The 26,538-nt window shown below is 39.4% G+C and overlaps 1 protein-coding gene across 1 annotated transcript in view; it reads left to right on the top strand.

Moving 5' to 3' along the window:
• Positions 1-26,538, top strand: part of MPDZ (multiple PDZ domain crumbs cell polarity complex component) — an 88,020-nt gene that overhangs the window by 1,421 nt on the left and 60,061 nt on the right. The window contains exons 3-11 of the mRNA XM_059833267.1: positions 8,231-8,452; positions 9,390-9,529; positions 11,559-11,772; positions 13,713-13,841; positions 15,051-15,254; positions 18,239-18,353; positions 22,099-22,187; positions 23,865-24,060; positions 25,382-25,471. Of these exons, the coding sequence (XP_059689250.1) occupies positions 8,231-8,452; positions 9,390-9,529; positions 11,559-11,772; positions 13,713-13,841; positions 15,051-15,254; positions 18,239-18,353; positions 22,099-22,187; positions 23,865-24,060; positions 25,382-25,471 (1,399 nt within the window). The remainder of the gene's footprint in view (positions 1-8,230; positions 8,453-9,389; positions 9,530-11,558; positions 11,773-13,712; positions 13,842-15,050; positions 15,255-18,238; positions 18,354-22,098; positions 22,188-23,864; positions 24,061-25,381; positions 25,472-26,538) is intronic.

Here is a 26,538-nt window from a genome sequence, read left to right as displayed (position 1 = left end):
AACTGTATATCCGGCTTTGCAAATAGTTGTTCCTGTGGGCTCCTGCAAGATGGGCAGCTCTGTGGCTGGTATGCAGAAATGCTGAAGTGGGAGGATGCAGCCCTTGCCCACTGACCTTATCGTCAGTGTGGAACCGCATCTGGTCTCTGACTGGACTGCGGCTGGTGATGAGACCACATGATTTTGATGCTACTTCAGCTGTGTGACAGAAGAATGCAATCTGGCCCTTTAGTGCTTATTGTGGATCATCTTGATGCTATTTTGCACAGACAAGAAATAAGTTAGAATGAATTCTACAGTGCTGTATGTGACCATATTTTTCAGATTTTGCATGTTCGATATGTAAAGACTTGATGACATTGGAGTGATCTAAAAACATCTAGGAAAAAAAGCTGTTCTGAGGGTTTGTGTGCTGTGCTATTTGAAAAGGAGAATTTAACAGTGACATCCAGAAATTATGTGAATTATGTGGTGATGACTCTGGGAACATGTAGTGAGAAAAAAAAGTGTGCCTGAAGCATTAATGGGAATTTGGTGAAAAGGCAAATTAAATTTTCACTTCCAGACATCAGCTGTGAAGTTAAAGGATGCTTCTCTTTTTAAATACAGTCACCAAAATTAGTAAAATGAAGCAGCTGGTACTACAGGTGGGTAATTTCAGATGTGTGTTTTTTAAAAAGTAAATAATAATTCTATCTTCTGCCATAACCCTGCAGGTTTATCTGTGCAGTAACTTTAGTGGCCTATGCATGTTGCATAGTACATAACCAGTTTAGTTGACAGGGGAGTTACTTGACTGTGAATTCCCTTCTTGATATATGCTTATATGAACACCTGCACATGCAAATGTATGTTCCTGGCTTTTCTTAGATTTGGGTCAGCTCTTCAGAAAGTAGCCTGTATTTTCTCTATAGAATCATTTCTTCCCTGTAATGTAACATGAGATTGTCTATCTCTTCTTTGCTTTATTTAAATGTTTGTAAAGGATATTGAAACAGGACACAGAATAAAATAAGGAAATACGCAGTCATATTAATATAACTATATTTCTTGGCATTTTGAAAGGCTCAGTTTTGTTCAAGGGCACCCTTTAGTTTTCTTTTTATGGCTGGGAAGGCGCTGTGCTCTTGAAACTCTTAAACTACAGGTTGGTGAAAACTGCAAGGCATATGAATAGTGACCAGGCTTTTTGGCCAAGCTGTGTCAGTCTGAGGAAGGAGACAAGTTGTTTCCCAAGAACTTGCAGTCAGAGCTATGTTTGAAACAGGATGACAAGTGGTGCTGAGCTGTGCAGTGGCTAGGTGTTGCAGTCTTTACCCACTTGAGACTAAGACGGCTCCATTTTTTTGATGTTTCATGATGAGCTGCACTGGAAGTTGAATGGGGGTCTGTTTCTTCTCAAGGTGAAGTGTAAGTGACAGTCTGTTAAAATACTCCTGTGTTTTTAAATAGTTTATGAATTTTTAAAGAGCTACAAGACTATTGCAAAATTCTCAGGAGAAGGCCATCTTTTAGGAAAGTATAGGTTGAAAGAGAGGATGGGAGCAGAGAAGCAATAACGGCAATTCACTTTCTAAGTCAAACTGATTCCTTGCAAGCATCCCAGCAGAAGTAAGTCACTAAGTGAGACCTACTTGTGGGCCTGTAGTGGCCTCAATAAATTTGAGGGTAGGACGTATTCCTGTCTTGAGGGACCGTCTGGAAGGTATAGAGATGACAGTGAGAGCCCTGTCTTCTGTTTGTGCAGTCAGTCTGGAAAATGAACTGGCAAATCTTGTAAACATCTGTCATGTTTTCCTAGCAAAAAATAGGATGCAAATATACACTTTTAGCAGACAGATATTCCTTGCATTCCAGTGAGAGTTACTACCATTTTTTATGGTCTAAAATAGTAGACTTCCTTTTCTTTTTTTTTTTCCTGCAGATAAGTGATCTTCTAGGCACCAAAAGAAGATCTGAAAAAGTGTGTGTTTCTGCATGCATGGAGGTGTTTCAGATTTGCTGTCCCATTTCCTTAAAACTTCTGTGTGTTAATCGGAAATTGATCCCCTTCATTGTTGGTGTGTGCTTAATGAGAGCCTCTAAAGTTTGCATTTGTGTTACATGTAGTGATGTGGACGGAGTGGTGTGCTGCTTCATCTGGATGTTGGTGAGGCATGACGCTAAAGTCAGCAAATCTGATGCTTTGGTGCTTATTGGTAGGTCCTTTAAAGTTTGTTTTTCTTGAATGAGCAAGCAGGATTTGTTTGCACTCCAAATCTATCATTGCGAAGTTAAGAACTGGAGTGGGAAAAGCCTAGGGACAGCAAAGGGATTTTTTTAACAATTACTGACCTGACTTCACTAGTCACTTGAGTTGAGCAGCACTGAAGGAACTAGGTTTTTTTCTGCCTCTTCGTATTCTCATTCTTCAGTGAATACTTGTTTTCTCGTGCTGAAGAGCAGTTTCATTGTTTGAAGATAAGGCAGTGACAGAAAAGAAAAATAGAGATTGTGATGTTTTGAACTTTCCACTAATACGTTCTTTTCTTTGTAAAATATTTTAAAGAAAATAATCAGGCTGTGCTGGCAGTCCTCTCCCGTTTCTCTTTCTTTCTCTTTAGTCTCTGCCTTGTCCACATCCTACCCTCCGCCTCCTCCCACCTCCACTCCACTCCGGGCTCTGGCAGAACAAAATACCCTTCCCTTGGCTGGGCTGCATTCCTCAGATTTTTTTTTGCTTGTGAGTTTGACCATAGTTTTTCATTCACAAGGCAGTAGTGGGGAAGAGTGTCCCCGCAGCACAGCATATACTCGGTTGCATGGGATAGCTGGGTGTCAGCGCTAGAGCAGATTTAGGGAAGAAGTGGAGAAACTGTGTCTTTTCATGTTGCCTGTGAACACTCGCTTAACTCCGTGGTTTGCACAACTAGAGGAGACCTTTAGTTCCTAGCCTGAACCCCTTCCTGCAACACCACCATTTGCTCTGTGTTTTGAAAGGAAATGCTTGTAAGAAGCGCTGATTTGTGATCTGCTTCACCCACCTTGAGGAGGGAGATGTAAAGGAGCAGCCAGCAGGGCGGTGCTGGAGCTGTGCTGGTGCCTGTGCCAGCGCCTGTTTCCAGGGAGCCCATGGGCTTTCGCGGCAGCATGGGCAGCCTGCCCACAGGGAGTGCCCGACAGGGCAGGGCACCTGGCAGTGCTGTCCTTGCTGCCACCGCCCTGCAGGTCTCACAGGGTGGCTGGCTTGTGCTTCATCGCTTCGCTGTTGCAGCTGACTTTTTTGCTACTCAGGACACTTGCGGTCATCTGAAGTACTGCCCTGTGCTTCTTGGGGTCTCCAAGGGCCGGGGCACAATGGCTGGCATGGAGAAACACCGAGAATTTGTTCTTGTCCAAGTTGAGACCTAGCAAGGCTGATTATATTGCTTTAAATGTTGATATACTGCAGATGTGGCTTGGGTAGCTCCTTTTTTGTTAAAAAAACAACTTTGAGCAACTGCATGTGAGAACTATTTGATTGCATTTGGTGTTGATATCTGTGCGACTGTAACATAAGTTTTATCATACTGGGTGGTATTTGTGACCTTTTCTTTTTGTCTTATGCCAAATTATGTCCACATTGCAGATGGTACATAAGGTAAGGAGAAAGCCAATCAAGGAAAATCAGCATAAGCCAAATTATAAAACAAAGCAATATTCTTTCATATGGTACTTACACAATCACAGTACTGTAAAGCTACCTCTTGATGGAATTATGGTGATTTTATTACTGCAAAATAGTGCAATTTGTATGTTATGAAAAATATTTCATGCAACCACAAGAGCATCATCTTTCTAAGATTTCCACTTGTGGTTTATTGCTCCCCCTGGAATGACCTATACTTCTGTGGTTAGCAAAAGTATACACCAGTTCTTCTCAACTTTTACATGCTTTAAGCCTGTATTTCAGGGAGGAGAGCGGTCATCACATCTCTGCTTGTAACTTGCCTGGGGATTCTGCACTTCTACTTTTAGGATCATTATAAATGTCACCATAAAACAGAAATGTTTTTAAAGTGTAAGTGTGTGTGTGTGTGTTTCGGGAGAGGAGACATTCTGAAATCTAGGTTTTTTGCACACATGCATACACAGAACTTTATTCTGTTAACAGTTTGATGTTCTTTCTTAGAGTTTCATTTTTTTCTTGGAATGTCACAAGTCAGAAACCACTTCATGCGAGGTAGGCTTCCCATGTTAAGCACACCCTCCATTGAACGTGTAGCTGTGTTTGTTTAAAAAAGATGTGACGAAAATGAGGTGTTGCTATCAATTGCTATTGAAGAGGGAGGTGGTGTTTGATACTGTGTTGTAGTTGTACTGAAGATTTGAGGTGAAGCTTTTTAAAGTTCTAATTAAGATGGTGTGGATTGGAGGGTTATTTTTGCCTTTTCCTGCTATATGTAGTATGCAGCACTTCTTTTCAGTGGTATTTCAACCATCATGCAAATAAAACCATCCAGTGTCTTCGGAATAATGTAGTTAATAATTAGTTATAGAAAATGTTTTAGAAAAACATGAACAATTTCCATCTTCTGGTTTGGAAGGCAGAAGGAATGGGAGAGGTCAGTCAATTCCTGTATGTTTACAGTGATGTAACAGCTCATACAAGTATGCAGAAGGGATGAAACATCAGACTGAGAAGGTGGGTACTATATTGCTAGTTTGAACAGGAGTTGGTCTATGAAAACATACAATGTAAAACTAGAATATGAATTGGGCTGGTGCTACTTCTATTTTAGCATGGGACTGTGTGAGTTTTCTACCAGAGAGAAAAACATAAATCCCTAAGGAGACTGTCAGATCCTAACTGAAGAAGTCCTTCAAACTTACCTGAAGAACAAAATGGTGATACTGGGCACATGTACAAGTGGAAGTTAATGTGACCATCATGGCTAGCCTGCTGTTTGAACATTACAAACAGTGAAATGAACTGCCTAAAGCAATCCTCTATTAAGCAGTACTAGCAGAACATATGTAGAACATAGTACAGGATGAGCACAGAGCTTCTCTGCATACTGAAGGTTGTGCTGTATGGGATATTGAGCGGTACAGGAAGTATTTGATTCAGAGAAGGCATATAATACAATTCATTGCAAGGGCAATGTGTCATACTCAATAACCTTTTATTTTTGATGTGTAGCTCAATTCTTTTTCTTTGCTGTTTGTGCAGACAGGAAAGTGTTTTATTGTATATTAGAGAAAAACAATAGCATGATGTAAACACCATTTGTATCATTCATACTATTCTAAAATGCCATATCTTATGGCTTGCTTGATCTACTTTTTGTGCATTGCATGATTTTTCCAGTGTTGCAATTTGCTCCCTACGTATTTCTGTGTAAAGGGGTGCTCTAGATATAGGAAAGACATTGACTTTTTGTCCAGAGAGAGTTTTCACAGGCTGGGATTGTCTCTATGTTAGCAGTTTGCACACCATGTGGTAACACGGGAAAAACTTAAAGTGAAATTTATGAAGGAAGATGGAAGGGGAATAGACAGTGGGGTGGGCACAGCAGTGGTTCCTCAGCGACAGTCAGTTTCCATGCCTTAAATTTCTTTTTTGCCTGCATGGCTCTTTCTTTGTAAAGCAGAAGGGGTTCTAGCTCTCTGTATATAGTCTCAAATTTTACTCTTAGCATTATTGTAGGATTTTTCTTCTTTTCCCTTTTTTGTCTTGGAAGATGACTGCACACTCTATTCAAAGCGTGGAATTCTCGTACAGTTGGGTTTTAGAGGACTATCAGTAATACCAGAGAACCTTCCCCTCCTGCCATCCTGAAGGATGAAACCTCAGGAAGCTCCTGCCACATTACTCTGTCTTGGGACCTTTTTAATGCTGTGCTTAAATGGTGGTAAATGAAGTTGAAGGAATTTCACGTATTTTTCTCTAGGTTTAATCGTATTGACTGGAGTCATTACCACTCTCAGCTGCTGGATCTTGCCTACTTAGTTTGAGATTACCACTCCAAAGGCTGCACCAAAGAGGTTATGTGAGCTCTCACTAATCTACATTAGGCAAAATCAGTAGGTTTTGCTCATATTATGCTGTTGCTTGTTTAGACTAACCTTGCTGACTTTCCCTGAGCAGGTGATGTGTTCTCTACTGACTCCTTTCACCAAGTGAGCTCTGATGATGGTAACCTTCAGAAGGAAGGGCCATCCCGTGCTATTTTCTACAATGAGCACTGCAATTTAGAAAATGAACATATACGCATGACTTACTAACATATGTGTTATCAGACCCATCTCCTATGGCCTTTAAGTGCACATGAGAAGTAGTTTGGGTTTGTATCTCATACACTCTTAGGCTGCTTTATCTTGCTGTGGAAATGTAAAAATGTTTTTAAGTAGAAGCAGTGCAAGACTGGCTAATTACAGTGGTGTTAGATACTCTTACAAATAATAATTTGACCCCTGACAATTTTTTGTGGGAGGGAATGTGACAGAGGGATGTGTAAGAAGATTTTTTTGAAGGTGGAGAAGAACAGGAAATGAAGCACATTAATTGACCAAGTTCAGTGATATACTTTTATATATTGAAATGGATGACACTGGGAAGGTGGAAGTGAATTAAGCTATTATATGGACTCATGCAGATAAGAAACGCAGTATGGCACAGACTTTATTAGTAACAAATCCATGCATATAATGTCAGGGGAATTCTTGCGTTCATGGAAGGCGGAATTTGATTATGTCTCTGGTTGTTGTTACATGTAATGAACTGTGAAACAATGCTTATCTACCTGTGCCTTACAGGCTTGCTGAAATGACTGTATGTGAATAAAGGAAGTGCACGTGTGCACATTTTGGGTATCATGATTTGTTTGAAACATAACCCAAGTGATTCCTCACAAGTATGGACAACAGAACGTAATCACTGTGTGATGGAAATCACTGAGTTCCAAACATCTTGCTTTTACTCTTTCCAGTTTTTTATGGCAGAACAAGCCGTAAGTGCTGTTGAGGACTTTTCTTTCCAGTGCTGTCTTGTGGTATTTTTTCTGTAACTTGAGGGTCTTCCCAGTTCAACAAATGACATTTGTTCTATTATATTTTCCTAAAGCACCCAGATGAGAAGGAATTGTCTGATGGAGAACAATACTGACCTTTTAATGACCGGACTGTTGGGAGAATGATATGATAAACCTGATGGAAGTAGCATGCTTAAACAGTTGAGACTGGTGCAGTAGACATTTTAGAATATATTTACAGTTCTGAAATTTTTTGTTGATACTTGAAGTTTAGAAATAAGGCTTCAGGGAAGGGGAATCCCAGTCTTCTGTATTGTGGTGCAGAATGCTATAAAGTCTGCACTGTAAAACTATGAAAAGTATCTGAGGCTGCAATATTGTGGTCCTAAATTGTGGTTACTGTGCCAGGCAAGTATGAAACAGATCAATGTGGAGTAAAACAGTGCCTGTTGACAGTTGACAGGCAGGTGGTACAACAGCCAAATGACGGTTCCTGCTTCACCTAAGCTTTATACCGCCACCAGCCATTCATTAGATTGGTCAGCAGAGACCTGCTTGAAAATAGGTAATTTACTATGGCTGGGCAAAGCGGAGAATTTTCTTATTTTCTTTTCTGCTTTAAGAGAAGTGTATTGTCAAGGCTGTCTGTGTAAAGGTACGACTGTGGTTTTCAGATCAGCCTGATGATTTTAGATTTGTTCAGTAATTTTGTATTTAATTCTAGCTCATGTAGAGATTCACATTGGCAGCTGTAGTGCATAGTGATGCAGAAAGCCTGACCAATGAAATTTGTTTCCTACATAGCTGATGAGGTTTCTTTCTTTTTTCATCAAAATACACATACTTTTTTTTTATTATTTTCTTGTAAAATAATAGATAGATTTGTTTTTAAAAATACTCATACTCTAGAAGAAACTTGTTCGTACTTTTTTACCTCTACCATTGTGTTGGAGTACTTCAATCTGCTATGCTGATACGAACAAAAGAATTTTAGGCAGAGTATGGAGAAGAGTTTTAGATTATTTTCATCAATTTCTTTCATGTTTTATGCTGATAATTCACAAGTTTACATCGATTAGAAGTATTAAAGATAATTTTCCTTTATAAAATATCTTTTTAAAATTGTAAATTGGGATTTCAAGTATTTTTAACAAGCAATTGGCCTGTCATGATGCTCTTGGACAAGAAGGAGGTTTCTGCTGTGTCCATAAATCTGTGTTGCCATCAATCTTTTACAGGTAAATATTTCACCTTCCATACATTCCACTGGTGAATTCCCCCAGCTTCTCCATCATGGTGTGAACGTGGGGTCCTTGCCACATAATGAGTCATATTTGTTGGCTCAGCAGAATGGCAGCCCAGCTAATGTCCTAGAAGCATCGATGCAATCCATTACTCCTCAGATTAATGGGAAGTCCTCTAGTGATGACTTTGAGCAGCTGATCAGAAATATGTCCCAGGTAAGCATGTTGTCTGGTAATCAAAAAATGTGGATCACTGAGTATCTGGAAGGTTAAAATACATGTATGTTTATTTAAAAGCAGTTGAGTTATTAAGCACACCAGAGCTCACTTGCTACATAAAACAAAAATAACCTTTCATTTTGAGGAGCAATTGGTAAATGAGAAGACAGTTGAAAAAGTAGCCTTGACATTGTCGCTGCTGAGTTATTGTTCTTAGCTGGGTAGTGTGTCTCTCACAGATCAGCATGCCTTTATCTTTCTGTGCTCATTGTAGGGCTGCCACTCTGTGCGTGAGGGAGATACTTTGTCAGAGCATGCTCTTATATGCATAACTTATGGAAGCTTGGAAGTAAGATGGAAAATTTTTGGCCTTGCTACGCATTTTTCTGTAATCTTACTGCTTTCCTGTGGTAGGCAGAAATGGTGTACCAATCCCTGCTGGCTGGAGCTGAGAATGGCCAGGCATATATTCTAGCATTTTTCTAATTAACCTGTAACAGAGGCAGAAAGGGGAAGTCTTCTGCTGTTCCCCTGGACAGCCTTTTGCACAGTGCTACTTTCCCCCTCTTTCTGAAATTCATTCTCTTTTTCTAGTTCTGCTTGAGAGTTGGCCTGTACCCTCTAAAATTTTATGGACACATATATCCTAGTTTAGTCACTACTATGCCTAAACTCTGTATATTTAGCTGTTGTTTCCTGATATGCTCTTCTGGGCTGTAATAATCTTTATTTCTCGAATCTTTTGTAATTGTCACTTTTCTATACGATAGTGAGAAATCGGAACTGAACAACTATGTTTCAGTTACTAGCTAGTATAGCCTTGTTCTGCTGTAGCTGTCAAATTAAAAACTTATTTCCAAGTTGTTTACCACATTCATTATGCTGCTTTTGAACATTTTTAATGTTTGTACCTTTTTTTTCTTCTGCTGAACAGGGTCGTCTTGTTGAGACCATTGAGCTTATTAAACCTTTAAGTGGTGGTCTGGGCTTTAGTGTTGTGGGACTCAAGAGTGAAAACAGGGGAGAACTAGGAATATTTGTGCAAGAAATCCAGGAGGGAAGTGTGGCACATAGGTAAGATTACTACTGGAATATTTTACTGTACCAAGTGTTAACATGCCACTGCAATTTAGTTACGTTATTGCTGTTGGTTTTGTGGTACAAAGGCATGTTTCTCTCATATTCGAAGCCATACATCATAGCAGATTTAAAATTACTTATCACTACAATTTATGTAACGTTGGAACAGGGCAGTGTATGATCTGTTCTGAATTTCTAGAAACTACAGATGTAGTTTCCCTGTGGTTTGTTTATAATATCTCCTTTCCAACAGGGAAAACAGGGAGGTTACTGTTCTGTGTAATGGCTTTTAAAGCTGAAATACAGGTTTTGCCATCCTTGTATGCACTGGAAAACAATTTGGTGTAAAAAAATCGGTTGTGACTAGCAGGGTTGTTTGTTAGGTAGGGTCCCACTGAGCAGGTGTGAAACCCAGCTTTTAAGTCAAGCACAGCTTGAGCTAAAGTTGTTGTACTCTTAAAAAGAGATATTCAGCAGATGTTACCAGAAGCTCAGCAATAATAATAGCTTGCTGAAAGTATGATTTAGACTTGAAACCTGATTCCACAAGTAGTGTTGAGAGAAGTGGATTTCTGCTGTAAGAACAGCCCAAGGCAGCAAACAAACTCAATGGTGAATGGCAGCAGCACTAGTTCACTGCAGACTGGTGGGGTGTATCACTGTGTGTGGATTTGCTGATCAGGATCCTAGCCAGAGCTGCCTCGTGGTGTACTCTGTATGTTGTCTGGGGAGCTGAGTCATCTCAGTGCTATTTCTCACTGTGCTGTAGGGAGAAATTTTCTGATTATTCGTGGTCTGAACACTGTCCTTTTAGCAGAGGGCAGAGTGTGGCCTACAGAGTTAATTCTGTTATGAAAAGTGGCATGCTTCTTGTCATTACAATATTTTTTAATCTGCCTAAATTCCACTTTTTTTTTTTTTTTCCTTCAAGAGGTCTTTGCTTTTACTTCTCTTATTCCATGGAGCTGAGATCTATCTTTACTGAATCAGGCCCTGCCTGATTCACTGTCAAGAAGAGAAACATTCAACAAGTGTTACAAGGCTCATAAATCAGAAAGGCCCTGGCAGTAATAAGTCTTTGAGAGCACTCTGAAAAACAGTTCAAATTCACAAGTGAAATATTATGGGTTGAAGCTAAATAGTGATTTTCCTGAATGCTGTTGAGTACCTTGGCATCTACACTGTAGGTGCTCACAAAAGCTGGGATCCTTGTTTTCGTTGCTGCCCTTTGTTTTCAAAGCATTGCCACTTTGGGATGTTGAAGACAAGACTCCAGAGTTTTTGCGGGTTTGTTGCAGAAGCAATAGGAGCAGTGCAGAAGGCAGAGGGTAACTCATCTGTGTAGCCTTCATACAATTCCTTTGAAGTGGGTCTGGGGAAGGGCTCAGTACGTAATTTTACAGTAGTGCTTCCTTTGTCAGAAAGTGAAGAGTTATTTTTTAATTTGCTCAGGGCTTTTTTTCCCCTCGTTTAAGAGGGATCTGTTTTATAATTTTCTTTATTTTTCTCTCTCTGCCTCTTCTTCTTTTTTTCTTTTTTTTCTCCTTGATTTTGTGCAAAACAAAATTTGTTTCTCTTAACAACTTGATGAAAATGTGTTCCACTCCATGGTTTGATGAATATTCAGAATGGGCGTACTGAACAAAGTGGAGCACTTGGTCTGTTAAGCAAGAGGCTCAAAGTCAAGAATAAGCATAAGTTCCCAGGCTATGGTTGGGAGCGACTGAGATCTAATATGCTTAGTCTCGCATGGGGGTACAGGGAGAAGAAAGCTAGCTAAGGGGTAGTAGCTAGGGGAGAGTGGCAGTGGGATTAGCTTCAAAGGAAGCGATCACCAGGGTGCTGCATCAGCTCCTTTCAGCAAAACTGCAGGGACAGATTAAAAAGTGGGGGGGAATAGAGAATAGGTTATTAAAAATACTGGAAATTGTCAAAATATTGTAATTTCTGTGGCAACACTTCTTTGGTTTTTCTTGTTTGTTTATTTTGTCATCCCCCTTACCTGTTTACACATATGTGACAGAGATGGAAAGCTGAAGGAAGCAGATCAAATCCTTGCTATTAATGGACAAGCCCTTGATCAGACAATTACGCATCAACAGGCTATCAGCATCCTACAGAAAGCAAAAGATAATGTCCAGCTAGTTGTGGCCAGGGGCACTTTCCCTCAGCTCATCAGCCCTGTAGTTTCCCGGTCTCCATCTGCTGCTAGCACAGTTTCAGCCCATTCCAACCCGGTGAGTATACCCCAAACATCTGTATATTCAGTTCTGGGCATGTATGCACTTACTGCATCTAGTATTTTGAGACCTTTTTTTGTAACTTGTACGTACATTTCCTTATTTCCTTGACAGTTCTTGTGGGTTTTCTTCTATTTATCTTTGTTGTACCTTTTCCCATGCAGAGTAGAAAATATTCAGGCTTGGGGGGGGGGGGGGGGGGGGGGGGGCGGGGATTTTGATCTTGGACATATTCCTTCTTCCCATCTGCCAAATTCTCTGTATCCACCAATGGAAATACAGCATGTTTACCTTACTTTAGGAAGGTTTATTTTGAGGTAGCAGTAAACAAGACCTTTTTTTCTTTTTGCCTTTTGCTTGGGCAAACGGAACTTTTTGAGGCATTGCAATCTGATCTGCACCACCAGCCAGATGGGTGCTTCTCTGTTTGTTTCTCTGTTGTCAGAGGTGGGGCTCGAGTAGAGCAACAAGAGAGAGCCATCACTTTAGGACCCCCAGAAAACAGCTCTGCTACATTTCCTTTCTTTTGAAAGCTTTTGCACATCTAGGTGTAGAGAACATGGTGATATTAACTGCACTTTCTCTTCCTTGTATCTTGTTCATGTAATGCCTTGTCCCAGGATGAAACAGCCTATCTTTGGTTTCTGTAGGTTCCGCTGTTCAGTCATCTGTGGCCCTTCTTTAAGGGAGTTGATAATCAGAAGTATATGGAGCAATCAGTCTGGAGAAAGCAGCTATTTTAGTGTTTATTTTAATCATTAGCATAAAACCTTTAGTGAAGAAATTTCAGAATTATTCTTCTCTTCTGTGTACAGGAATAAAGCTGATTGGCCTAACTTTTCCTGTCAGCACACAGGAGAGGCTTGCTCTCTTCCAGTATTCCTGTGTCACACTTCTTTCTTTGTGTGATTGCCTCCATATTCTCCAAACAGCTTCCCTTGCTTGAAAAAATGTTCCTTTCAAACCTGCCACAGCTCCTTCTGGTTTTTATGTATGCCTTTCCCAGTCCTTGTTTTCCCTTTGCTTTCAAATGCTGGGGGAAAGCAGCTTATCTGGAGCTCTTCTTTTTCCTTCAGGTTTTGCTTGATCATCGTTGGTTTATGTTAAGACTGCAGATTCCCAAACAGGTACTCCAGGTCTTTGAATCTGCAGTACCTTGATTATTCCAAAGTAACTGCTTATTTTCAAGATCCTAGCTGGTGGAGCACCTGTTGCAGTTTTAAATTTCAGACGAGTTTATGGTGTGGTTTGCTCTTCAGGAGAAACACTACCAGGAGCTTCCAGTCATCCCTCCAGTACTGCCCCATGCAAGCAAACTAGCGTTTTTCTGTCTTTCAGAGCAGTTTCGCTCTTGTCAGAACATGAAGCCTGCCATCAGAGCTACTTCATTCCAGTGCTGTTGACATCAGGCAACACAGAAATCTTTGTTCATTACACAGGGGGCAATTCTGCTGATGCCTACATCGCAATGCCTGGTGCTGCTTGCAGCCTTAACCTCTGAATTGGGTTTATGCTTTCTCCTGTGCTTTGTTATAATAGTTGATGTGAACATGCACCTATCTAAAGATTTTGATTTTCAGTCCTGTGAGATTTCCTAGCAGCAGTATTTTTCTCATAGGCTGCCATGGTGCATGGAGGTAGACAGTCCTAGGTTGCTGCTTAAATTCATTCGGCAAACTCTTGAGAGGCGTGACTGACTACCCAGCTCTGGTTTGTACCAGAGAAATTCCAACTGTTATAGAATGAGCAATTTATTGCTTAAATATTATATAATCTTATACCTAATAGTAATTGTTAGAAAGGTCCCGTATTTCCACCTTCCTCCCGCTTTCCTTTACTCAAAAACATATCCAAGAAGTAAGAGAAAATATTTTGCAAGTTTTAATACATATGTCCTTATTTTAATAATTTGCAAGCTTCTCTTATATTCCTTATAGGTTCACTGGCAGCATGTGGAGACCATTGAGTTGGTGAACGATGGCTCAGGTCTGGGATTTGGGATAGTGGGAGGAAAGTCAACTGGAGTGATTGTCAAAACCATCCTCCCAGGAGGAGTGGCTGATCAGGTAAATTCAATCTACCTTTCTGTTTACCGTTCAATAAGGTATGAAGTTACTCTTTACTTTTATAATCATGCTAAGTAGTGGTATCTTTTCTTCTCCTAAGTGTAAAACAGATAGCAAGTAGTGAAATTTATCTTCAGTAAAGGTGTGTTTAGTGCAGGAGATCTGTGCATTTGAATGTAAAAGCTGGATTAGGCTCTAAATCACGTTTTCAAACCTGTTACATTATACATGCTGGTGCAGATACATTTAGACTCCTAAATCTTTCATGAATATACTGGTTGTAATCCGGGGTGAGGGGACACACCAAACACTTACTTGCTCTGCCTGGACAGCTAAGAAGAGCATCTGCTTCTCTCCACTGGACTTACTGAAGCTTGGAGCAGGCATGTGGCTTCATGCATCTGCTTCAGGACACCGGCTCTGCTCCTGCCTGAAGGGCTCATGGGAATTGAATTTGGTGATCACAGCCCATTTCAAGCTTGTCTGTTGGACAAGTATCTAGGACTGCACTAATGATGGTCAAGGGTTGAATATGCACAGAGACTAGTCAGTCTTCCAACCACAGAAGTGGTGGCCTGGTAACAGGGCCTGGAGATGCATGGACAGGATTTACTGCCACACTCTTTCCCTGAGCAGGTAAATGGGTTCCTTTTACAGACCTGTCTCTTCAATACTTTTTATATGGGCTAAATTCTTGTAAAGCTTTTTTATTGGTTAGAGGTAAACCATTAGCAGAGTAAAACAGTGTAAAGCAGTATAAAAGACTGGATCACAGTAAAGGAGAAATGTATTTTATTTTGAAGTTACAGTTACTCCTGAGAACCAGTTTTTAAACAGAAGCGTAAAGCTGTATGCTCTCTTTTGGAAGTATGTTTGGAAATGAAGTTCTCTAACCTACATACAGTTGTTAAATACCAGTAGGTAGTAACCATGACTATATGCATTTTTTTCTGTGCTTGGGTGACTGACAGCTTAAAAAAGGATGTCCTGGATATTTCTGGGGAAATTTCTGGTAAAATTGGTGTGCCGTTAGGCAACCTACTTTTCTTCTTCATGTTATCACGATATTGACTTGGCACCCAAAAAAAGTTACCTGGTTCATATGTCTTAAAAGTAACGAAAGCTATGTGGTCTTTTGCTAATTGTATGGTATGTGGGAGAAATGGCAGGATGTTAACATATTTTTTTTCATCATTATTCTTCCTCCAGCATGGGAGATTGTGTAGTGGAGACCACATCTTGAAAATTGGTGATACGGACCTGGCTGGAATGAGCAGTGAGCAGGTGGCACAAGTTCTGAGGCAGTGTGGAAATCAAGTGAAACTGGTAGTTGCAAGAGGTCCTATTGAGGAGCCACCTCCACCAGCGGTCCCTCCAGGTACACCAGTACCCATCTCCATACCAGCAAAACAGGTGAGCAACAGTGAATATACTTAACTCATGGCAAACTTTTACTTCAGACTTTTCTTTTAACTGCTATTTGAATGTCTTTCACACTTATCTTATCAAAAGCCAGCATTTTCTTTCCCAGTAGTGGTGTTCTCAGCTGACAGTCTGGGAGAATTTAAATGTCGTGAAGTCACAATAAGGAACTATATACTTGAAGGCTTTGGGATCAAGGCTTAGGACTTCCATAAATATGATCTGAATAACTTCTGGTTCTGAGTTGCTTGTAGTTGTGCAGTGGTACATTAGGAACAACTGAAACCCTGCAGTCTTTCCTTCAGCCAGAGCAAGCTAGCTCTGCAGCATTTCTCTGTCTACCTATCCTTTTCCTCTCCAGGAACATGTCTTTCTTCCATATCATTACAGCCATCCATCAGACAGTTCCTCCCTTTGCCAACCAGCATGCAGATGCTGCTTCATTCCTACATCACCTGGTATTGCTCATTTGCTAGACATCTTCCAAAAAAAAGTCAGAGCTGCTGCCCTTCTTCCCCTGCTGATGATTGTACTCTCTGTGCTGTTACTCCTCTACAACCGTCAGCCACTTAAAAAATGCTGTAAATGTTATTATGTCCTGTCAGCTCAAAACCTCTACAAAATAGGTCATTTGCATGTTTACAACAAAGCCTGGTTTCTTGGGAGCCAGAAGCAGTAGAGTTTTGTCACATATAGTTATGACTAGATACACTTAAATGTGAATACGTGAAGTAGGTGAATGAGAGAAGAAAAAGGTGGTTGTTTCTGAGCCTACAACTAGATAGAATTTATGCCTTATCAAGAATATTTTGTTTTACTTTTCCCTGTTGTTTTTCTAGACATTTTCTTCCCAGTTACAAATTACATTTCAGATAAGTCACTTTGAAAGAAAAAAAACCTTAACAATTTTTGCATGATTACCATTATTTTGTCTCTGTCCATTATAGTGGTATCTGTGGAAACCAAACATATATTCATCCCCTCTTTTGTGGCTATATGGCAAAGAAAGTTAATCTTAGCATGCAGTCTTCTGAGCATCTAATAGGAGAGACAGACTGGTACTTTTGTGTCTCTACAGCACTCAGAGGCATGAAAACCTGGCTGTATTTTAGATAAAGGGATCAATATTTGGCCTGAATATTATTTATCTGAAAAGCAGCAGTCTCAAAAAAAAGCTGAATTGATAATTTCATCTGTGTATATTTCTTCAGTATTTCCCTTTCTGAGGTTATATGATGCAATGTTGAAGGCCGTATCTGCAGCTGCAGGATCTATAGGTTTTCTAGCACTGAGGAAATAGCTCAAAGCCACCAAATGGCAGAATTCGACTCTTTCTGCCACCTTCCTCTCCATTTCCATCCTTTTCAATACCTCGTTCCTGGTACATCTCTCCTGGCAGGAGGCAGGCTATTTTTAAACTGCTTCTGCCTGCACAAAGTCTTGTTCTTGGAGGGAGCACCCAGTTAATGGTGCTACAAGCCTCATTAATCCGGGTCTGGAGTGAAAATGATGATGGAAACAGCTTGGTTTGTGTATTTCTTCCTGGCAAATACAGGGTGGGTGAAGAATTCATGATGCTCTTAAAGCTATTAGTGAGAGCAGAATGGCTTTCCAAAATGGGTACTTCTTATCATGTCCCCTCTAGATGTCTATTCTGTAAAAATTCGTAAGGTTATGGAAGGTGGAACAGTTTTTTGGTGGCATTACCTGTGGCCAAAATAATCCTGTATTATCAAGCAGAGAGGTAGTTAAAGCCGTAGAAGTTTATTTTTCTTGTGTTTGATTGTAGTTTTGGGTGGAGTTGTTCAGATAAAGAACTGAAGTTAGGTTGTCTTTTGGCAAATAGCATCATAGCTCTTCTGAAGTCTTTTTTTTTTTTTGGCACATGCATACTCATCTGGACAAACTGGGTTTAGTCAGTATCTGCCTGTTTGCCGTATTGGCACTTTAAAAAATATTAGCTGCTATTTGCCATGCAGAAGAGACAGAATAAAATAGGAGTATGGCAGGATCTTGATAGATCTGTACTATATTTGTGAATTCCCGTTTTAATATGTGCCTAGATATTGATGTCCATATAAATACAATGTAATTGAAACCTTGTATATCTAATCATATACTGGTATATATCAGCTATGGAAGTGGCTAGTAAGTATCTGTTTCAGACAGCTGGAACATGAAAAATTTTAAATAAAAATTTTTAAAAAGTTGAAATTAAGTTTTATAAGTTGATTTTTTTTTTCTTTTAATATGAAAGCATTATTGTTGAAATGGGATTTTAATATGTATTGTACTTTCATTAACAATAAATAAATGAATTCATCACCCCCAAAATTCTTTGTTATTGAAATTCAGAGGGCGGTAGTAGCTGTTAGCGGAGATTGTCATTATTTAACTAGCTGGAAGTATAATTGCTGCTTTCTAAAACAGAATTTTTAAGTCTTTACAAAACAAGAAACATAATTGCCTCAGCAGAAATAGCTTTTATTATGTTTTAAACTTGGCGAGCATAGGAAAGAAATAGCTATAGCTATTAAACAGGAATTTAAACAAATAGAATACAAAATATAATTTTGATCTTTTTTCTTCTTTTAAATAACACAGCAGTCTAAAGCTGGTTTTGAGAAGGTTCCAGAAGGGCAGGAAGCTACATATTCTAATATTTAAACTTGGTTTGTGTAACTCCCTGTACAAGAGGTTCATTGTTCAATTTGTACAAATTTCACCAGTCATTTTAGTCATCAAATAATGATTTTATAAGTTAGATGATAATAACCCAGGGACAGTGGGGCGGGGAGGCTATGACCTGCACTGCTTTACAGTGAGGAATGTTACCTGTATCTAGTTTGGCTGCTGAATACCAAATAAGAGCAGAAGCAAAGCTAGTACTTTCTTTTTGCCATTTGTGTCTAATTTTACGTGTTAATGATATCAAAGAGAAAAAGCTTCCTTTCTAATCACACTTTTCTTATTAGGCAGGTGCTTCTGTTGATAGCTGTGAAGATGGGGAGAAATTTAATGTTGAACTCACTAAAAACAACCAGGGATTAGGAATAACTATTGCTGGTTACATTGGAGACAAAACGTCAGGTAATGATTGATTCCTGCAGTTTACTGTACAATCTGTTGCATACTATGGTGTATGTGCATCAAAGGCTTAATTTTAGTTTTGCTGTAGCATATCTATATATATACCTTGACCATCTAAAATCTTTTTAAAGTTTGTAAAGAACAAGGAATTGTTTTCCTTTTGTGAGATTAGAAGCAATCAGTTTTATTATAAAATCCCACCTCAGCATTTTTTAATTAATTTTTGTATTCACTGTTGGCTAAAGCTTGTGCTTATATTTTTTTTTCAAAACAATTCTAAAATAGATTGAGCCATTTTTGCTAGAACTGGCTGAGCTTTTTAAATTATATTTTCATTTTTAAAAGGCTTTTACAAAATACATTAGTATTCTGAGTAGTTTTAAGAGGTATTGTTGTTATTTTTTAAACAATGTGTATAGTACTGCTGGTAGATCAAGAATTCCTTAGTGACTTCTGGATATAACAAATGTCTGTTGACTTCTAGGCTGCTGTAGCCAATAAATAAATAAATTAAAATAAATGCAACAGTGTTCACGTACAGTTGTGTATTTTTACTTTGTAATTTCCACTACATTTTTCTGAAAAATGATCCAGAACTCTGTTAGGCCTCCCTAGTGGGAATCTGGCAAATGCAATACTGCTAGGAATGGACAGTTGTTGCATGTGTTGTAAAACTTCTCCAAGAGCTGTTGGCTTGACTTTTACGCATGTATATATTGTTAGAAGAATGTATGGATAGATATATCCAATGTTATTGGCAGTTTATAGACATAATTTTTTGGCTTTGAGAAGCTGAACTGAATTTTAACAATCTGTTCCATCAGACAGGATGGTTGCCGTTTGTGTAAGTCCAGTCTTTAGCAGCTTCCAGTTGAATCTTTAAAAAGCAAACTAAATTGTGGAACATGTGATAGATCTGATAGCATATTTTAACTGATTTAGTGTTGGAGTATCACCAATCTTTGATTTTAAATTATTGTGCTGCATTTAACTACATTAGATGTTCTTGCCTTAGGAACTACTTGGGCATCTTGCTTAATTTTGTGACTTAACAGTTAGTTAAAGAATAACTTTGCTGTCAGAGAAGCAGAAATAAAACTACTGGACAACAGGATCTGTGGCTGAATCTTTCATGAATGACAAATAGCAACTTGTCATGTTACCATACAGCTGTTACAGGATACAAAAACACTTGGAAGTTAGTAAGACCAGCCATTTAATTATGCACAAAACCTGATGTGCTGGTTTTGGCTGGGATACCTTTAATTTTCTTGATAGTAGCTAGTATGGGGCCATGTTTTGGATTTGTGCTGAAAACAGTGTTGGTAATACAGGGATGTTTTTGTTATTGCTGCACAGTGCTTACACAGGGTCAAGTCCTTTTCTGCTTCTCACAACACTCAACCAGCGAGTAAGCTGGGGGTGCACAAAAAGTTGGGAGGAGACACAGCTGGGACAGCTGACCCCAACTGGGATATCCCCAAGGGGATATTCCATACTATATGGTGTCATGCTCAGCAACAAAACTAGGGGGAAGGTTGGGGGGGGGGTTGTTGCTTGGGGACTGGTTGGTGGTGAGCAATTGTTTTAATTTGCATAACTTCTCTTTCTTGGGTTTTAGTTCTCTCTCTTTGTTATTTTCTTTTTAAATAATTATTATCATTATCATTATTATTATAATTATTATCATCATTATTATCATCATCATTAAATTATTAAACTGTTCTTATCTCAGCCCACAAGTGTTCTCACTTTTACCCTTCCAGTTCTCTTCCCCCACCCCACTGGTGAGGGCAGTCAGCGAGCAGCTGTGTGTGGCTTAGTTGCTGGCTGGGGTTAAACCATGATACCTGGAAAACCAACAAATTAAGAAAAAACAGAAAAGAATCCTGGCCAACGGCATCCTGGCCTGTATCAGAAACAGTGTGGCCAGCAGGAGTAGGGAAGTGATCGTGCCCCTGTACTCTGCCCTGGTGAGGCCGCACCTCAAATACTGTGTTCAGTTTTGGGCCCCTCACTACAAGAAGGACATTGAGGTGCTGGAGTGTGTCCAGAGAAGGGCGACGAAGCTGGTGAGGGGTCTGGAGCACAAGTCTTATGAGGAGCGGCTGAGGGAACTGGGGTTGTTCAGTGTGGAGAAGAGGAGGCTGAGGGGAGACCTCATCGCTCTCTACAACTACCTGAAAGGGGGTTGCAGAGAGGTGGGTGTTGGCCTCTTCTCCCAAGTGACTAGTGACAGGACAAGAGGAAATGGCCTCAAGTTGTGCCAGGGGAGGTTCAGGCTGGATATTAGGAAAAATTTCTTTACTGAGAGAGTAGTGAAACATTGGAATAGGCTGCCCAGGGAGGTGGTGGAGTCACCCTCCCTGGAGGTATTCAAGGAGCATGTGGATGTGGCATTGTGGGACGTGGCTTGATGGGCATGGTGCTGTGTGGTGTGGGTGGTTTTTTCTGTGTGGGTGGTGTGTTTTGTTTTGATTTTTGTTTTGGTGGGAGGTGGGGTTTTTTTTGTTTTGTTTTGGTTTTTTGGTTTTTTTTTTTTGTAATGGTTGGACTTGATGATCTTAAAGGTCTTTTCCAACCTTAGTGATTCTGTGATTCTGTGATAATTGTCGATGTCATGACTTAAATATATTTGTAGTCTTATTCTTCCTAAGCTGAATATAGTCATTAGAGCAAAACATAGGTTTAGCCCTTCTTCCTGCTAACTTTTGTCATATTGAGGCCCAGTAAAAGGTGAGTTTCAGGTCTTTGGAGGCACTGGGGTGTCTTGACAGCTGTTAAAACCCATTTTGTAGTGGATTATCTTCCATCAAATGTATTCATTTAATAGAGTTGGAACATTTGTTGAGAGAAAGTAGGTTCCGTTAAGATTTCTGATACTGATGTTACAGGCCTGTGACCTTCAGACCTGATTTCAGGTTCAATGCTAGTATTTTTCTCGATTTCATTTATACTGTGCAAAACGTGCATGTAGGAACTCCATAAATTTTCACTTTAATGAGGTGTTGAAGTTGTTTCAAATTCCAGTGTGTTTTTCCTGAAAGGGATTTCTTTTTGTAAAATGTCCCTTCTGTAGGTATGTTATATATATGAATTCTCCTTCTGATTCAAAATTGGTAACTGTCTAAAATGGTTCTGGTTTTTGGGGTTTGGTTTTCTTTTTTTTTCTTCTGTGTCTTTTTCTTTTTTTATTCAATCAAATACTGACTTACAGCTGTAGTTAAAAGCTGGTTCAAATGTAAGTTGTAGTCCTGATTGCTTATAATTTTCTGCATTTGGTTACCCAAGCATGCATTTTCTTAAGCAGTTATTAAGTATATAGAAAATACAGAATTTGCCAGGTTAGTGTACTGAAACTGAATTTTCTGTCCTGCAGTTTTACATCTGACCAAGAGTCAGAGATACGTTTTTTGTCAATGTTGGTTTAAACATTTAGATTAAGATAAGTTAGAATATTTCTTCTTTTGCAGCAAGAATTGGGAACTTAGCATTGTAAGATTTTGAATAAAATCTGGTCCAATGCAAGCTGACATTAATCAGACACATCCTTTAGGAAAATAATAATATATATGTTTTACTTAAAGCACATACTTTTTTGATGATTCTTTCCTTATCTTCCCTGGAAATTGTTTTCATTCTTTTTTCTCCCTTTGGCTGGTGGCATTATTTGGAGATTGTTGCATTATATAAATTTTTTCTTAATAAATTAGTTAATTTGTTTTTCTCTTTTTCTTCGTCCCAGAACCTTCTGGTATCTTTGTGAAAAGCATTACAAAAGGCAGTGCTGTTGAACATGATGGCAGAATCCATGTGGGAGATCAAATTATCGTTGTAAGTAAACACAGAAAGAAATGAGATCATTTGTCTGCAAAACTCTGCTTCTCTAAGTTGTAAAGAAATGCTCATATAGTACATGTTTAAAACATTTAGGATTGGTGTTGAAATGGTAAGTCCTTTTTTTGACTGAGTATTCAATCACATTATCTTTCTGATTATACTACCTGTGTGTAACTTGTGTTTCTTAAGAAAATCTGTGTTGTATGTGTATATTTTATCAGTAGGAGCTTTGAGACTGCTTAGTGAAGGCAAAGTTTCAATTTTTTGTTCAAATTAAGCAACTGTTTTCAAAATTATTTTTAAAAGTATGTCACTAAAGGTTTAGATGCTCAGAGAAAGAAGAAAATATTTTCATGCATAAAATGTTAGTCGTGTGTTGAAAATCAGGTCATGAATGCAGGAACTGTGTTTTTGTGGCTGTCATAGATCTGGCCTTGCATTTGTGAAGGCAGCACTAAGAACAAGTTATGGTCTTTCTCCCCAAGTACAAATGTGCCTGCATGTTTGTATGTGGAAGTATGTATGTATTTTATAGTCATTTAAAAGCTGAGTACAAATGACTAAAATTGATTATTCCAAAGTTTGATTTCTTCTTCTACTGCAGATGCAGAAGGAGAAAAAGATTTGAGTGACCTCAGACAAAAGAATAATAAACATTTTTAAATGTTGTTTGCTTAAGTGTGGAGGAAAAATTAAATAACCCCAGCTCATTTTTAATTACTTTATATTCAGAAGAGCACCAGAGTGGAGAAAGTTCAGAGAAGGGCACCAAAATGATTAAGGGTCCAGGGGGAGTCATTCTTCATGCAGGAAGAATTAAAATAATGGAATATGTGTGTTGTATAGATAGACTGAAACAACTACAGAATATAGTATTGTTAGAAGTATTTCAGAAATTAAAGGTGCTGAGGGGTGAGACGGAGAAAGAATAGGATAATATGGAGTTTGCAGGGAGAAGTGGGGTGTACCAGGGATAATGGGGTGAAATTGAGCAATGCTGAAGTCTTGAGTTTCAGAAAAAAACCCTGAGTTAATGAGATAATGGGGTAGCTTCAAACAGAAGAGGCCAAAGTCTCGTTCTGTAGAATAGTAAAATGATGGACCAGAGATAACATCTGGCTGGCTGGGACAGTTGACTGGGAAATTGGACTTCATGGTGTTCAGTAGTAGACTTCACTGTGTCTGGGGTTATTTGGCCTCAGAATGGCTGCGCTCTGTAGTTCTATCTACCACAGTAGATGGATGTGTCTCTCCCCACTCTCCCCAGCTCTCCTGGCAATGGCGTGTTGGTTTGTTCACCCAGTATTTTCTCCTCCGAGGTGGGCATGGTTGAAGCAGTCGAGCAGGCAGGCTGTACAACATGCCCAGCACAGCATGTGCTGTGTCCTCTCCTGCCTCGCAAAGCGGATCTGCCTGGCCCCACTGTGGTGGGCACTCAAAACTTTTCTCCCCACTTTGCTGTGGTACTGGTTGTTACCTAGCTGTTGGGTACTCCAGTGAACGTGCTTAGTGTTTCCAATGTTGTTAAGCTGTCCAGGTTTTTGTTCTTGTTCCTCCGCTTGCTTTGTGCTTGGGCTAACAGATACTGAGAGCTCACCATATTATTTTGCCCTGGATATTTTTTTTTTTTGGGTGGTGTCTTGCGGGCTGAAAAGCTGCTTAATCCTGCAGGTGGATGGAACAAATCTTCAGGGTTTTACGAACCAGCAAGCAGTTGATGTTTTGCGGCACACGGGACAAACAGTTCGGCTCACTTTGATCAGAAGAGGACTTAAGCAGGAAAATCATATTCAGCCCCAGGAGGACTTCAGTGCTGCTGTTGAAAAGAACTTACTGTTCCAAACAATGGATAGTAGCACAGCCAAAGGTAATTAAAACTGGCTTTGCTTTAAAGCTGGCTTGAAACATTTTTCTTCTCAATTGCAAACTGGAAATAAAATGGACTAGATTAATTCTGGGTAGCTATTACTGATGGCAGAGCTGCTGGATGTAAGGGGATAATTTGGTCTACTATGGTTTGATTAATCTTTTAGACACAGTGGTATTATTTGCTACATTTTCAAAATGAGTGTTGAAAGCCTCGCACTGCATTGCACTTCTGGCTGAATTGCTTCAAGACTCTGATGCTGCAAATCTTCAAATGGTAACAAGGCAGTGAATGTTTTATTCATGCTCAAGGGTGAGAGCTGCATTCAAGAGCAAGCAACGAGGTACCCTTCACAATGAGCAAAAGCAAGTGTCGGTTCCTTTCACTCTTGTGTGTCAGTGTCACAAGCTTGAGGTATGAGATGAGTGGCCTATATCTAGAGGTTATTAATAATCTGATAGGGCATTAACTGTATGTGTACAAAGTTCAGAAGCCAATGACCAATATTAATTTTGCTGCTGCTGAGATGAGTGAAGCTTAATCTTATACTCTGCACATCTTGAAGTCTGTGTGCCAGATCTTGAAAGTCAGTGTGTTTTAACAGAATATCTGCACAGAGGCTGGATGCACAAACAGATTTTTTTCAGCTACTTGTGTTACAGGTTGATGTCAGCACAAGTATATCACAACTCATAGACTGAGGCAGAATTTCCACCTCGCACAAGATTTTGAAAGACCCAGTAGTATGTTATCTGTATGGCATCCTCTCATTCCCACCTTTAGCAAAAATTACAGAGGAAAAGCTCAGAAAATGCTGTTCTCCAGCCTAGAGCTGTTCAAGACAGCTGACAGCCAGCAACATACCTAACAGAACTCTGTGGTAGGAGAGGCTTTCTACAAGTGAAAAGTCTGTCAGGTATAAAGGTCTCCAAGCATTTTAGTTTTTCACTGTCAGCTTCCAGAATTGCACAACGGAAAAAAGAGGAAGGAAAAAAAAAAGGTAATACAAAGATGCTAAAGAATGTTATATTTATGTCTTCCAGTAACTTTTCTTTCAATCATAGAGATGCAGCTACTGATAGTTGTGCTTTTTTTTTCTTGTTTCATTGAAAAATTCACTGGAGAAGGCAAAACATTAACAGAAGATAAAATGTCTTTAAAATACGGCATTTCTTCTGGGCCCCTCATGCCAGATTCCATTTGGCAAATATGGATCCTCTGAAGTCCCATGAAAGACAGAATCAGTGCCCTGAGGCATGCCTGTGAGCTTGATGAATATTACAACACATAAAATAGTTGAAAATACTTCTTCTTTTTCCAGGTAACAGTGAAATAGAACAGGGATCCCCATCACTGCCATGCAGTGCCAGTGCGGTAAATATTGGAGAGGACATGAAACAACAGGAAACAGGTTCGCAACATTTAATATTTTATTCTGTGAAAATGCACTTGGGTGTTCTTACACAAAGAGCAGGTGTTTTGTGGGCCTTTCCACCTCCTGTGTGCTGTGTAGCTGAGGTACAGCTAGAAAGTGAAAGTAATCATACATGTATGCATGTATTCTTGAGTGCTGTAGGATCACTGACTACTGTATGTCTCTGAAAATAATTATGTGTCAAAGATGTCACATGAAGCAGTCTGCTTTTGCTACATGCTCAGCCCTCTTTTTAGTCTAGTTTTGTATATCTACTCTTTTTAGCCTAGTTGTGTATTAAACATTTTCCCTCCTCGTTCTCCAATATGCCTTATCTTTCTAGCTGCCTGCAGCTGCCAGCTGCAGTTCCTAGGACTTCTACCTCTTCTGCTAAACTTCCTTTTCACAAATTCCTGAGCTTGCATTCATTTCAGTCTGTGTTTTCTGTTAATGTTTGAAATACACTCAGTTCTGGTGCACTGGTATGCTCTGATATTTCCCATACTCTTTGTGGAAATTCCTGTTTTCTAATGGCTATTTTCTGTTCCCTTTTGAGCTGTTAGGGCAGTGTGCTGCATTTCAGAAGTCCTATGTGGTGATATGTTTTCCAGAGTGAGTCAGCACTTGATGTGTTTTCTAACATTTTCCTGCCTCCAGAGCTAGAACGGAACTGAAAAACATCACCCATATGAGTTTTGTGATATGTATCTTTTCATAACTCATGCTTTCCATTATCCTGAATAGCTGAATAATTTCTTTCTAACACCTTCCCTTCAGATACTGCAAGGGCTCTGCTTTAGGGAGAGTATTGTCGTATTTGAATGCCACACAACACGTGACTTTATTTCTAGTAATGTTTCTGAGCAATGACTAGATTTGAAACACTGTCTGAGGCTGTTAGTCACTTTAAATTCTTACTAAAAGTCAGAGGGCGTTGGGAACTTGATCTTGTAATGAAGATTCTAGTTTTCACCCGTGATGAGCATTCAGATCTGAAGAGTTTATTTTGATACTTGCTGTAGGAACAGCACAGACCATGGACCTTGAATATGTAGGAGACTGTT

This window comes from Gavia stellata, chromosome Z, assembly GCF_030936135.1.
Source record: "Gavia stellata isolate bGavSte3 chromosome Z, bGavSte3.hap2, whole genome shotgun sequence".
NCBI classification, from domain to species: domain Eukaryota; kingdom Metazoa; phylum Chordata; class Aves; order Gaviiformes; family Gaviidae; genus Gavia; species Gavia stellata.
The sequence above is the reverse complement of the archived record's forward strand: the minus strand, read 5'-3'. Positions and strand labels throughout refer to the sequence as shown.